The sequence below is a fragment of the Gigantopelta aegis genome, chromosome 6 (genome assembly GCF_016097555.1).
Source record: "Gigantopelta aegis isolate Gae_Host chromosome 6, Gae_host_genome, whole genome shotgun sequence".
NCBI lineage: Eukaryota > Metazoa > Mollusca > Gastropoda > Neomphalida > Peltospiridae > Gigantopelta > Gigantopelta aegis.
This window is the reverse complement of record NC_054704.1, coordinates 56,095,800-56,111,509: the sequence shown is the minus strand read 5'-3', so window position 1 is coordinate 56,111,509 and position 15,710 is coordinate 56,095,800. Positions and strand designations below refer to the sequence as shown.

Here is a 15,710-nt window from a genome sequence, read left to right as displayed (position 1 = left end):
CGCTTCTCGTAACTCATGATAAGCCCAGTGTAGGCGGTAAACACGCTGTTAGTCCTGGAATGCCCGGTGAAGGCAGTACGCTTGTCATAACTCATGACAAGCCCAGTGTAGGCGGTACACACACTGTTAGTACTGGAATGCCCGGTGCAGGCGGTACGCTTGTCGTAACTCATGACAAGCCCAGTGTAGGTGGTACACACGATGTTAGTCCTGGAATACCCACTGTAGGTGATACACATGTTTCTGGTCCAGGAACTCCCAGTGTTGGTGGTACACACGATGCTACTCCCGGAATAGTCAGTGTAGGTGGTACACACGCTGTTAGTGCTGGAATGCCCAGTGTAGGCGGTACACTTGTCGTAACTCATGACAAGCCCAGTGTAGGCGGTATACACGCTGTTAGTCCTGGAATGCCCGGTGTAGGCGGTACGCTTGTCGTAACGCATGACATGCCCAGTGTAGGTGGTACACACGCTGTTAGTCCTGGAATGCCCAGTGTAGGCGGTACACTTGTCATAACTCACGACAAGCCCAGTGTAGGCGGTACACACGCTGTTAGTCCTGGAATGCCCGGTGTAGGCGGTTCGCTTGTCGTAATTCATGATAAGCCCAGTGTAGGCGGTACACACGCTGTTAGTCCTGGAATACCCGGTGTAGGAAGTATGCTTGTCATTACTCATGACAAGCCTAGTGTAGGCGGTACACACACTGTTAGTCCTGGAATGCCCGGTGTAAGCGGTATGCTTGTCGTAACTCACGACAAGCCCAGTGTAGGTGGTAGACATGATGTTAGTCCTGTAATACCCAGTGATGGGGATACACATGTTTCTGATCCAGGAAAACCCAGTGTTGGTGGTACACACGATGCTACTCCCGGAATGCCCAGTGTAGGTGATACACACGCTGTTAGTCCTGGAATGCCCAGTGTAGGCGGTACGCTTGTCGTAACTCATGACAAGCCCAGTGTAGGCGGTACACACGCTGTTAGTCCTGGAATACCCAGTGTGGGCGATACACATGTTTCTGGTCCAGGAACTCCCAGTGTTGGTGGTACCCAAGATGTTAGTCCTGGAATACCCAGTGTAGGTGGTACACACGATATTAGACCTGGAATGCCCGGTGCAGGCGGTACGTTTGTCGTAACTGATGACAAGCTGAGTGTAGGTGGTACACACGATGTTAGTCCTGGAATACCCACTGTAGGTGGTACGCATGTCGTAACTGATGATAAGCCCATTGTAGGTGGTACACACGCTGTTAGTCCTGGAATACCCGGTGTAGGCGGTACGCTTGTCATAACTCATGAGAAGCCCAGTGTAGGCGGTACACACTCTGTTAGTCCTGGAATGCCCGGTGTAGGCGTTACGCTTGTTGTAAGTCATGACAAGCCCAGTGTAGGTGGTACACACGATGTTAGGCCTGGAATACCCATTGTAGGCGATACACATATTTCTGGTCCAGGAACACCCAGTATAGGTGGTACACACGCTGTTAGGCCTGGAATGCCCGGTGTAGGCGGTACGCTTGTCGTAACTGATGATAAGCCCATTGTAGGTGGTACACACGCTGTTAGTCCTGGAATACCCGGTGTAGGCGGTACGCTTGTCATAACTCATGAGAAGCCCAGTGTAGGCGGTACACACTCTGTTAGTCCTGGAATGCCCGGTGTAGGCGTTACGCTTGTTGTAAGTCATGACAAGCCCAGTGTAGGTGGTACACACGTTGTTAGTCCTGGAATGCCCGGTGTTGGCGGTACGCTTGTCGTAACTCATGACAAGCCCAGTGTAGGTGGTACGCACGCTGTTAGTGCTGGAATTCCCAGTGTAGGCAGTACGCTTGTCCTAACTCATGACAAGCCCACTGTAGGCGGTACACACCCTGTTAGTCCTGGAATGTCTGGTGTAGGCAATACGCTTGTCGTAACTCATGACAAGCCCAGTGTAGGCGGTACACACCCTGTTAGTCCTGGAATGTCTGGTGTAGGCGGTACGCTTGTCGTAACTGATGACAAGCCCAGTGTAGGTGGTACACACGCTGTTAGTCCTGGAATACCCGGTGTAGGCGGTACGCTTGTAGTAACTCATGACAAGTCCAGTGTAGGTACTACACACGCTGTTAGGCCTGGAATACCCAGTGTAGGCGATACACATGTTTCTCGTCCAGGAACACCCAGTGTTGGTGGTACACACGATGTTAGTCCTGGAATGCCTGGTGTAGGCGGTACGCTAGTCGTAACTCATGACAAGCCCAGTGTAGGCGATACACATGTTTCTAGTCTAGGAACACCCAGTGTTGGTAGTACACAAGATGCTACTCCCGGAATACGCAGTGTAGTTTCTACACACGCTGTTATTCCTGGAATACCCGATGTAGGCGGTACGCTTGTTGTAACTCATTACCAGCCCAGTGTAGGCGGTACACACGCTGTTAGTACTGGAATGCCCGGTGTAGGCGGTACACACGATGTTAGTCCTGGAATGCCCGGTGTAGGCGGTACACACGCTGTTAGTCCTGGAATGCCCAGTGTAGGCGGTACGCTTGTCGTAACTCATGACAAGCCCAGTGTAGGCGGTACACACGCTGTTAGTCCTGGAATACCCAGTGTGGGCGATAGACATGTTTCTGGTCCAGGAACACCCAGTGTTGGTGGTACACACGATGTTAGTCCTGGAATGCCCGGTGCAGGCGGTACGCTTGTCGTAACTCATGACAAGCCCAGTGTAGGTGGTACACACGCTGTTAGTCCTGGAATACCCACTGTAGGTGGTACACATGTTTCTGTTCCAGGAACTCCCAGTGTTGGTCCTGGAATGCACGGTCTAGGCGGTTCGCTTCTCGTAACTCATGAGAAGCCCAGTGTAGGCGGTAAACACGCTGTTAGTCCTGGAATGCCCGGTGAAGGCAGTACGCTTGTCGTAACTCATGATAAGCCCAGTGTAGGCGGTACACACGCTGTTAGTCCTGGAATACCCGGTGTAGGAAGTATGCTTGTCATTACTCATGACAAGCCTAGTGTAGGCGGTACACACACTGTTAGTACTGGAATGCCCGGTGTAGGCGGTACGCTTGTCGTATCTCATGAGAAGCCCAGTGTAGGTCGTACACACGATGTTAGTCCTGGAATACCCAGTGTAGGCGATACACATGTTTCTGGTCCAGGAACTCCCAGTGTTGGTGGTAAACACGATGGTACTCCCGGAATACTCAGTGTAGGTGGTACACACGCTGTCAGTCCTGGAATGCCCAGTGTAGGTGGTACACTTATCGTAACTCATGACAAGCCCAGTGTAGGTGGTACACACGCTGTTGGTCCTGGAATTCCCGTTGTAGGCGGTACGCATGTCGTAACTCATGAAAAGCCCAATGTAGGTGGTACACACGCTGTTAGTCCTGGAATGTCCGGTGTAGGCGGTACGCTTGTCGTAACTCATGACAAGCCCAGTGTAGGTGGTACACACGCTGTTAGTCCTGGAATTCCTAGTGTAGGCGGTACTCTAGTCGTAACTCATGACAAGCCCAGTGTAGTCGGTACACAACCTGTTAGTCCTGGAATGCCCGGTGTAGGCGGTACGCTTGTTGTAACTCATGACAAGCCCAGTGTAGGTGGTACACACGCTGTTAGTCCTGGAATACCCGGTGAAGGCGGTACGTTTGTAGTAACTCATGACGAGCCCAGTGTAGGTACTACAGACGCTGTTAGGCCTGGAATACCCAGTGTAGGGGATAGACATGTTTCTGGTGCAGGAACACCCACTGTTGGTGGTACACACGATGCTACTCCCGGAATACTCAGTGTAGGTGGTACACACGCTGATAGTCCTGGAATGCCCGGTGTAGGCGGTACGCTTGTCGTAACTCATGACAAGCCCAGTGTGGGCGGTACACACACTGTTAGTCCTGGAATTCTCGGTGTAGGCGGTACGCTTGTCGTAAGTCATGACAAGCCCAGTGGAGGTGGTACACACGCTGTTACTCCTGGAATGCCCAGTGTAGGCGCTACGCTTGTCGTAACTCCTGACAAGCCCAGTGTAGGCGGTATACACGATGTTAGGCCTGGAATACCCAGTGTAGGCGATATACATGTTTCTGGTCCAGGAAAACCCAGTGTAGGTGGTAAACACGTTGTTAGTACTGGAATGCCCGGTGTAGCCGGTACGCTTGTCGTAACTCATGAGAAGCCCAGTGTAGGCGGTACACACGCTGTTAGTCCTGGAATGTTCGGTGTAGGCGGTACGCTTCTCGTATCTCATGACAAGCCCAATGTAGGCGGTACACACGCTGTTAGTCCTGGAATGCCCGGTGTAGGCGGTAAGCTTGTCGTAACTCATGACAAGCCCAGTGTAGGCGGTACACACGATGTTAGGCCTGGAATACCCATTGTAGGCGATACACATATTTCTGGTCCAGGAACACCCAGTATAGGTGGTACACACGCTGTTAGGCCTGGAATGCCCGGTGTAGGCGGTACGCTTGTCGTAACTGATGATAAGCCCATTGTAGGTGGTACACACGCTGTTAGGCCTGGAATACCCGGTGTAGGCGTTTCGCTTGTCATAACTCATGAGAAGCCCAGTGTAGGCGGTACACACTCTGTTAGTCCTGGAATGCCCGGTGTAGGCGTTACGCTTGTTGTAAGTCATGACAAGCCCAGTGTAGGTGGTACACACGTTGTTAGTCCTGGAATGCCCGGTGTTGGCGGTACGCTTGTCGTAACTCATGACAAGCCCAGTGTAGGTGGTACACACGCTGTTAGTGCTGGAATTCCCAGTGTAGGCAGTACGCTTGTCCTAACTCATGACAAGCCCACTGTAGGCGGTACACACCCTGTTAGTCCTGGAATGTCTGGCGTAGGCAGTACGCTTGTCGTAACTCATGACAAGCCCAGTGTAGGCGGTACACACCCTGTTAGTCCTGGAATGTCTGGTGTAGGCGGTACGCTTGTCGTAACTGATGACAAGCCCAGTGTAGGTGGTACACACGCTGTTAGTCCTGGAATACCCGGTGTAGGCGGTACGCTTGTAGTAACTCATGACAAGCCCAGTGTAGGTACTACACACGCTGTTAGGCCTGGAATACCCAGTGTAGGCGATACACATGTTTCTCGTCCAGGAACACCCAGTGTTGGTGGTACACACGATGTTAGTCCTGGAATGCCTGGTGTAGGCGGTACGCTAGTCGTAACTCATGACAAGCCCAGTGTAGGCGATACACATGTTTCTAGTCTAGGAACACCCAGTGTTGGTAGTACACACGATGCTACTCCCGGAATACCCAGTGTAGTTTCTACACACGCTGTTAGTCCTGGAATACCCGATGTAGGCGGTACGCTTGTTGTAACTCATTACCAGCCCAGTGTAGGCGGTACACACGCTGTTAGTACTGGAATTCCCGGTGTAGGCGGTACACACGATGTTAGTCCTGGAATGCCCGGTGTAGGCGGTACGCTTGTGGTAACCCATGAGAAGCCCAATGTAGGCGGTACGCACGCTGTTAGTCCTGGAATGCACGGTGTAGGCGGTAGGCTTGTCGTAACTCATGACAAGCCCAGTGTAGTGGGTACACACGCTGTTAGTCCTGGAATGCCCGGTGTAGTCGGTACGCTTGTCGTAACTGATAACAAGCCCAATGTAGGCGGTACCCACGCTGTTAGTCCTGAAATACCCAGTATATTCGATTCACACACTGTTAGTCCTGGAATATCGATTTTAAGCGGTATACATGATGTTAGTCCTGGAATAACCGGTGTAGGCGGTACGCTTGTCGTAAATCATGACAAGCCCAGTGTAGTCGGTACACACGCTGCTAGTCCTGGAATGCCCGGTGTAGGCGGTACGCTTGTCGTAACTCATGACAAGCCCAGTTTAGTCGGTACACACACTGTTAGTCCTGGAATGCCCAGTGTAGGCGGTACGCTTGTCGTAACCCATGACAAGCCCAGTCTAGGTCGTACACACGCTGTTAGTCCTGGAATGCCCGGTGTAGGCGGTACTCTTGTCGTAACTCATGACAAGCCCAGTGTAGGCGGTACACAAGCTGTTAGTCCTGGAATGCTCGGTGTAGGCGGTACGCTTGTCGTAACTCATGACAAGCCCAGTGTAGGCGGTACACACGCTGTTAGTCCTGGAATGCCCGGTGTAGGCGGTACGCTTGTCGTAACTCATGACAAGCCCATTGTAGGCGGTACACACGATGTTAGTCCTGGAATAACTTCTGTAGGCGATACAAACGTTGTTAGTCCTGGAATTCATAGTGTTAGCGATGGACACGTTGCTAGTCCTGGAATATCTATTGTAGGAGGTACACACGAGGTTAGTGCTCGTGTACACAGTGTAGCTGATACGCATGTTATAAGTCAGGCGAAATCCCTTTTAAGCGATATACACGTTGTTAGTCCTGCAGTTAGTCCTACAATATCCAGTGTAGACGACACGCACGCTGTTAGACCTGGACTATCTAGTGTAGGTGACAGACTCGTTGTTAGTCCTGGAATACACAGTGTAGGCGACACGCACGCTTTTATACCTGGAATATCTAGAGCAGGCGATAGGCGAATCCACAGTGTAGCGGATATTCTAGCCGTTAATCCTGACATATCCAGCGTAGGCGATAGGCACGCTGTTCAGCATGGAACATCAGTCGTTGGCAACATACATGCTAGTCATGGAACATCAGACGTAAGCGAAATGCATTCGGTTAAATCTGGAACGTCAATTAAAAGCCATATTGTAGCTCCTCAGTCTAGAACTTTAGGTGTTAGCAGCACCACAGAACAGTGGACTACGCAAACCGCTCCACCTAGCACCGTAAATGGTTGGCATAAGGAGGTTATGCTGTGGACATGGCCATCGACAAGACTGACCACGGTTTGGACACCATACTGGACGCCGCAGTGGACACCGAGTTGGACACGGGCAATGAGATTTAACTTTTGGTCTCATGGTGGAGATTAAACAAATGCAGTTTACTACATGTATACAGATAACCAGGTCAAAGAGATTCTACCTACTATGCTCCACGTCATAATGATAGTAATAGAAGGTGTATAACCTAGTTATCATCATGTTTGGTTATATCAAAACTCGCAAATGACAAAACAATATTAACACAGTAATACTATAAATGTTAATGACACTTATCACAATGGTAGATTCTCGAGAAATAATATGAAGATTTGTGACGTGTGAGGTTATTTCTTTTGAACATTTTCTTATACTAACATTAATACATTAATGAGGCATTGACTTTTGACTGGTTGTGATGTTTTTTGTTTGTTTTATTTAATTTATATAACATTTTGTGGTGCTTATGGGGCTCACGTTTGGTAACAGACATTGAACTCTTCAATTATGGTGCTTATGGTTTTCTTGTATTTTATTATTATGTTACAACTAATAAATATTTGTTTGTAAAAATGTGCCATAATGTTTCCTTATTTTTCATATTTTATTCAGTTTGTCTCTTTACCCAAACCTGGTGATGGTTTTGTTGTTAATCCTGGAATACCCAGTGTAGGAGATACACCCGCCATAGGTCATGGAACACCCAGTGTAGGAGATACACCCGCCATAGGTCATGGAACACCCAGTGTAGGAGATACACCCGCCATAGGTCATGGAACACCCATTGTAGGGGATACGCAAGTCGTTAGTCCTAATATACTCCGTGTAGGCGATACGCAGATTGTTACACCTTCGAGATGGGACGTTGGCAAGACGCACACAGGTGGTCCTGGAACACCAAACATAGGTCACATGTCTGGACATCCCCGTGTGAGCAATGCCGAACACGTTAAACCTGGACCGTTAGGTATAACCAATACTACCGACCAATGGACTACGAAATCCGCTCAGCCTAGTATTGTAAGTAATGGGGTTAGGATATGGACACGGCCATCGACAAGGTGGACCACGCGTTGGACGCCCAGGTTGACAACAACGCGTTGGACGCCGAGAGTGACAACCACGCGTTGGACGCCGAGAGTGACAACCACGCGTTGGACGCCGAGAGTGACAACCACGCGTTGGACGCCGAGAGTGACAACAACGCGTTGGACGCCGAGAGTGTCTACATCGCGTTGGACGCCGAGAGTGTCTACATCGCGTTGGACGCCCAGAGTGTCTACATCGCGTTGGACGCCCAGAGTGTCGACATCGCGTTGGACGCCCAGAGTGTCGACATCGCGCTGGACGCGTTGGACAACTCGCTTGGCGCCGACATGGAGGCCACGATGGAGACCAAGAACGAGATTTAGCTCATGGAGGTTTCAACAAGAGGACTGAAAAATATATTTTACTGCAAATAAAAATAACCGGCTCTTTTCATAAACATATGATAAGCTTAAATCGCTTTATTACCTGTTTATAACCAAGTTTGCTTAGATATCAAATACTGTAAATGAAAAAATATATATGTAAGTTTCAGGAAGCATATATTTTATTGTAGTGATTTAGCAAACAAACAAAAACCCAAACAACATATGAGCTGGTAATAATCGAAATGTTGACATGGAGGTTGCACGATGGTACTTCCCCAAGAGATAGGATGAACACCTGTGTCTTCTGAGTTTGTTTCCTGACAACACTGTCTTATACTAATATTAATGGTGCTTTGATGTTTCATTGGTTATGATTCTTTTATGTGTTTTATTAAATTCATATAACATTATAGTGCTTATGGGGCTCAAATTTGGCAACAGACATGGACTCTTCAGTCCATAGGTGAGACAGAACGCGTTAGTTATATTTTAATTTGTTTTATCTAATAAATATTTGTTTGTACAATTGTCGGTGTGTGTTCTTATTTTCATATTTTATTTGGTTTTGTCTCTTTTCCATGGTGATGGTTTTGTTGGTTTGGTTTCGGTCAACATTTGTTAATAGTGTCTTTATATGATTGTGCATAACACTAATAGAAGGTTCACAACATATTTATCATCATGTTTGATTATATCACATATCGTAAATGAGAAAAAAAGATTAACACAGTAATAATAGAAATGCTAATGACACTGGTAGATCCTCGATAAATAAAATGAACAAAGTGCAGTCTACGCAGGGTGCAAACAGTTGCAATATAACGAACCAAAATCATGGTCAACACAGCTAGGTTGACTTTAGAAGAGATAAAACATGTTAAACCATTTCCATAAGATTAGGTTCGTAATCATACCTGGCCAACAAATGCTATCGGATAAGTCAGCATACCTCATCATTAGTTCTACTTTAACTTGAAACTATTTTCAAATCACCGAACTATCGGAAGACGACATACTGCCAGTTCATCAAATAAACGATGACGTCAGTCCAGGAAATGACAAGTAAACCATAAATGACTGGACAACTGTATAATACTGCCAGCAAAACAAAACTATGTTCAAAAAGAATGAATTCCTGTGACTGCTTAATGTCAAACCAGAGTCTGTGCTTGTAAAACTTGACATTCTAGACTAAAACTTGACATTGTAGACTAAAACTTGACATTCTAGACTAAAACCTTCAACGAAGAAGAAGTTTGTTTTGTTTAACGACACCACCAGAGCACATCGATTTATTAATCTTCGGCTATTGGATGTCTGACATTTGGTAATTTTGACATATAGTCTTAGAGAGGAAACCCTCTACATTTTCCCATTAGTAGCTAGGGATCTTTTATATGAACCATCCTACAGACAAGTTAGTACATACCACGGCCTTTAATACAGCAGCCGTGGTGCACTGGCTGGAACGAGAAATAGCCCAATAGACATACCGACGGGGATTGATCCCAAGCCGACCGCGCATCAAGCGAGCGCTTTACCACTGGGCTATGCCCCTCCCTCAAAACCTCCAACGGTGTCACGCACATACAGTTTGTGTGGTGTTGCCCTGATGTTAAAATCTTAGGAGTCTTGAGTCTAGATTCTAAAATGTTTGTAAGCACGGGACAAATGATGAAATGGAAACCATACAAATTTGTATTAATCCAGATGTACATCAAGGGACCTTTTATGTGGTCTTTTCCAAATACAGTGCTACATACTGGGCACTGATTCTGAAGGGGCAGAACATAGCTCAGTGGTAAAGCGCCCGCCTGATGTGCGGTCGGTCTGGGATCGGTCCCTGTCTGTGGGCGCATTGGGCTATTTTTCGTCCCAGCCAGTACACCACGACAAAGGTAGTGTGTGCTATTCTGCCTGTGGGATGGTGAATATAAAAGCTACCTTGCTACTAATAAATAAACATGTAGATGGTTTCCTCTCTAAGATTATATATCAAAATTACCAAATGCTTGACATCCAATAGCCGATGAATCATAAATCAATGTGCTCTAATGGTGTCGTTAAACAAAACACACTTTAACTTTCATCCAGATGAGCATCAAGGCATCTTTTATTTATATGCTATTTTCCAAATACAGTGCTACATACTGGACACTGATTCTGAAGGAGGTGGGGGTGAACAACCATCGATCTTACCAGCCTGTGCATCTCAGGCAAGCACTCTAACACCGAACTACATCCCGCTCAAACCAGCACTGACGTCTGTTTATATATCAGTCTGTAACACCCAAGAAAGTTGTGGTCATAGTCATGACGAAAATCAAATACACAACCCAGTTTTCCATTAAATCAATTGCATTTATTGTGTTCGATGCCTGGTATATCTAACTGTAAACATGCATTGCTGTGGCGATGTATGAGATATCCAAACCTCATTGTCTCATTGTCCACATGTTGCACACGTTAAATACGTGCATAAATTATTTCTCATGACATATATTTTGGCATATCCCTAGCGACAACTGAGTAGTAGTATCTCAGAAATGGTCAAATATATTTCTAGTTATAATAATACATTTAAAGAAAATAAGTTTAAAAAATGATATAAGATGTCCCGAAAGGCTTACTTAATCCTGTTTTAAATGTCTACAACATCTAATCCATTACTCTATTAAAACGGTTTTCGGTAATAGGGTACTTAATACGTGGTTACAAAATTGTTCTTCCAATGAAAAATATACTAACACTATTTGTATCGGTAAAGGTGCGGTCTAACGGTTTGATTTGTAACTGCGATTTCTGGATTGCAATTTGTGGTAATTTTGTTTTTGGTTCGAATTTCGCTCAACTGGGATATGTGACTTGTTACATTCCACTCATAAATATTATTGTAAATTTAATATTATGCTATAGATCGTTACTATAAATCGAGCTGTAAGAACGCACCGTAAGACGGTACATCAGTATGGTGGTTTGATGGATATGAAGATATGTGTTATAGCCGGAATCTAGGTGACTTGGTGACAGAACCCATTGGGCTATTTCTTGTTTAATCCAGTGCACCACGACTCGTATGTTAAAGGTCATGATATGTATTATCCTGTCTGTGGGATGGTGCATATAAAAGATCTCTTGCTACTAATTGAAACATGTAGCGGGTTTTCTCTCTAAGACTATATGTCAAAATTACCAAATGTTTGACATCCAATACGCGATGATGAATAAATCAGTCTGCTCTAAAGTTGTCGTTGAACAAAACAAATGAAATGGTGACAGAATAACAGAAAAAAACGAGATGTTTAAGCCACCACATATATTATACTGGTGATAATTAACCTCAAGAGCAAGAAAACTCCCATGTAGTTTTTATATAAACTATGTCTTCGCAAAAGGACAGACAAATAACGAATCAAGAATTATTCGAGATTATATAAATTAAAAAAGGATTAACAAAAACAATAACAACAACAACAACCAAAACAGCACACACAAAATAATCAAAACACAAACGAGCGGTACATAGGTTGGCATCCACCACACCGCTGCTCGAATAGTAGTAATAATATCCGTTAGACTAATGTTTGTCATGGTATTATAAGGACTTGTGTAAAACAGTACATTAGTTAATGTTTGCACTTGCTTAAGGGGTGTAAACCACAAATCAAACAGTTCATTAAAGGGACATTCCTGAGATTGCTGCAATTTTAAAGATGTTAATGACCAACAGGGACGTTTTTAGCGATTGTAATTACATACCAAATATATTTTTCTGCATAAAATATTAGTGGCTGTATATTAAACGTGTTTCTGATCGTTCTAATATTTGTAGTAGGTTAAATTTCATTTTATTTCCTAAAATATGTTTTTTCGTACGTACAAACTTATATGAAGACAAAATCCAGTTTCGGCTTCTTACAAATATTAAGACGACCAGAAACACGTTGAATATACAGAGCCTGATATTCTAAACAAGAAAATATATTTAATATGTACGTTTAATCGTAGAAATAGTTTTTTAGTCGGAAACATCTTACAATACAGCAAACTCAGGAACGTCCCTTTAAGACTATTCGCCATACGCGGCTTGTCTTCCCCTGTGTGTAGGAGAGTGCGCATAACCTTACTGTTAACTGGTGCGTGCTGGAAGCAGATTTCCGTTCAAACAGAACACAAATCTATTAAACACGTCGGTCCTAGACATGCAGGTCAGGAGGCTGTGTGTCACACTGATGGAAAGAAATAAGGAGACATATAACAGTAAATATTAACTGTAACCAAAACACTTATCCACAGTACCAGGAAGTTAAACCGTGATACTGGCAGTCAGTCACACAGGTTCCAATACTAGAGGTTACACACCACCATTAATTACCCCCATGCAGTTCAATACAATTTCTATGTCAGAATATATTCTGTATAAAATACAACACTATCGAGAACTTCATGTGAGTACTAATTTTAAGGAGTGCTCTAAACTGACAAGTACCGTATAACATAGGTCGACCACGAAATGTTTCAATTAACGACCCCCACGCCTGACTACCGCCTCGGGCTGCTGTTATACAAGTGGCATCATACCACTTGAACACTTATTATCAGTTAGTACTACATATAACAAGTAACTTCAAACCAATGGGTTATTTGAATACTACAGAGGTCAACAAGCATTTTGTAGCATTTTTTTTAAATATGAGGAACTATTTCCTAAACCGGACTATATTAAGCTGCTACAGTAAGTAACGACACGACACATGGTGGTGTGTTGCCTTAACACGGTGTTAGTTCTGAAATACCTAGTGTAAGCAATACACACGTTGTTAGGCCTGGAATATCCAGTGCAGGTGTTGTCAAATACTATTTAAGTGATTAATCAATGGGGTTTTTTATTTATTAGCAACCATTATTTTTGCTGAAAATCGCAGTTCCATAAAATGTTTGGTGGTACCCTGCATTAGTTTCAACCTCTGGTGTATACTGTATAATAACTGTATAACAAATAAAAGTGTATTTATTTATTGCCAGTGGGACCGGCCTCGGTGACGTCGTGTTTAGGCCATCGGTCTACAGGCTGGTAGGTACTGGGTTCGGATCCCAGTCGAGGCATGGGATTTTTAATCCAGATACCGACTCCAAACCCTGAGTGAGTGCTCCGCAAGGCTCAATGGGTAGGTGTAAACCACTTGCACCGACCAGTGATCCATAACTGTTTCAACAAAAGCCATGGTTTGTGCTATCCTGCCTGTGGGAAGCGCAAATAAAAGATCCCTTGCTGCCAATCGGAAAGAGTAGTCCATGTAGTGGCGACAGCGGGTTTCCTCTCAAAATCTGTGTGGTCCTTAACCATATGTCTGACGCCATATAACCGTAAATAAAATGTGTTGAGTGCGTCGTTAAATAAAACATTTTTTTTTTTTTATTGCCAGTGGATAATAGTATTTGCACAAATAATCAATGTCACATATTATTATAACTGACACCTCGAACTCTGACAAGGTAACATACAACCCACAGTACGTATATTCAATCCCATAATAATCCATGTAATTAATACAGTATAACTACTCTTGTAATGAGTCCCCCTATTTCTTTTCATCTAAATACAAAAAGAAAAAAGGTTTTGTTTTGTTTAACGACACCACTAGAGCGCAGTAATCAATTAATCAACAGCTATTGGATGTCAAACATTTGGTATGAATACAAGAAGAAACAATTAACATAAATAAATGAATTAATAAATGGATAAACAAATAAATAAAAATAAATAAACAAACAAATAATGTTGATAGATCACTAGTGAATTATATTACACACAGAGACAAATACAAACTGAAACAGTAGCACTGGTTAAAAAAACCACATTTAGATCTGTTTGTATGAACATATTGCATTTACCAAACACGTATTCCAGCCTGTCCGATTTTATTAATACTTGCCGTTTGTACGTCGATGTCTAGCGACAGATTTTAGCGTAATCGTTACTGTTAGGATGGGTCTGGCGACACACATTAACAACCAGTGTAATCATTAACCATTGGATGGGTCTCTTGACAAACTTTGATAGCCCAATGCAATAATTCAATTTGTTCAACATTAGATGGGTCCTCTGACAAACTGTGATAAACTGTGTAATCATGCAATTTGTTCAATACTAGATGGGTCTCTTAACAAACTTTGATAACACAATGTAATCATATAATTTATTAGATGGGTCCCCAGGATACTACTCTAAAAGAGGATCAACAATGTGGTAAAGACAAACTTTGATAACCCAATGTAATAATACAATGTATACACTAGTAGATGAATCTCTCGACAAACTTTGACATCCCAGTGTAATTATGTACTTTATTCACTATTAGATGAATCTCTCTACAAACTTAGATATCCCAATGTAATCATACAATTTTTATACTATTAGATGAATATCTCGACAAACTTTGATAACCCAGTGTAATCATGCAATTTATACACTATTAGATGAATATCTCGACAAACTTTGATAACCCAGTGTAATCATGCAATTTATTCACTATTAGATGATTATCTCGACAAACTTTGATAACCCAGTGTAATCATGCAATTTATACACTATTAGATGAATATCTCGACAAACTTTGATAACCCAGTGTAATCATGCAATTTATTCACTATTAGATGATTATCTCCACAACTCAATGTAATCAAAGAAATGCTTTGTTTAACGACGCACTCATCACATTTTATTTACGGTTATATGGCGTCAGACATATGGTTAAGGACCACACAGATATTGAGAGAGGAAAGCCGCTGGCGCCACTGCATGGGCTACTCTTTTCGATTAGCGGCAAGGGATCTTTTATATACACCATCCCACAGACAGGATAGTACATACTACAGCCTTTGTTACACCAGTTGTGGAGCACTGGCTAGAACGATCCTGGACCGACCGCGCCAATGTAATCATGTAATTTACTCAACATTAGATGGGTCCCCAGGATAAAACGATGACCACTAATGTAGGAAAGACAAACTTTGATAAGCCAGTGTAATCATGTAATGTATACACTGTTAGATAGGTCTCGTGACAAACTTTGATATCCCAATGTAATCATGTAATTTATACACTATTAGATGGATCTTTCGACAAGCCATGACAACCCAATGTAACCATGCAATTTGTTCAATATTAGATGGGTCCCCAGGATACTTTTCTGAAGGAGGATGAACAGTGTGGTAAAGAACACAGCTGCTTCCACGACTGCTTCAACGGAAGGTGTTCCTTCACCGTTTCGTGGAAGGACGCCGGAGACAGCATCGCATTCCACCTGAAGATGATGCCAGTCGCCATCAGGGAACGCTGGATCGCGGTTGGGTTCTCCCAGGACGTGCTCATGGTAAACGCAATCATGTTGTTACAATACCTTCTTTCAGCTAGACGACTGTCTTGTCATTTTTCTAAGGGACACTCTTTGAT

The 15,710-nt window shown here is 44.0% G+C and overlaps 2 protein-coding genes across 2 annotated transcripts in view; both read left to right on the top strand.

Moving 5' to 3' along the window:
* The window catches only part of LOC121374848 (ferric-chelate reductase 1-like), a 54,138-nt gene that overhangs the window by 20,369 nt on the left and 18,059 nt on the right, over positions 1–15,710 (top strand). Inside the window, exon 6 of the mRNA XM_041501957.1 lies at positions 15,427–15,630. Within this exon, the coding sequence (XP_041357891.1) occupies positions 15,427–15,630 (204 nt within the window). The remainder of the gene's footprint in view (positions 1–15,426; positions 15,631–15,710) is intronic.
* Positions 1,220–7,414, top strand: LOC121374847 (mucin-19-like). Its single transcript, XM_041501956.1, has 2 exons — positions 1,220–1,398; positions 1,711–7,414. Exons 1-2 carry the CDS (start codon positions 1,347–1,349, stop codon positions 6,948–6,950), a joined length of 5,292 nt encoding a protein of 1,763 aa, XP_041357890.1. The 5' UTR covers positions 1,220–1,346; the 3' UTR covers positions 6,951–7,414.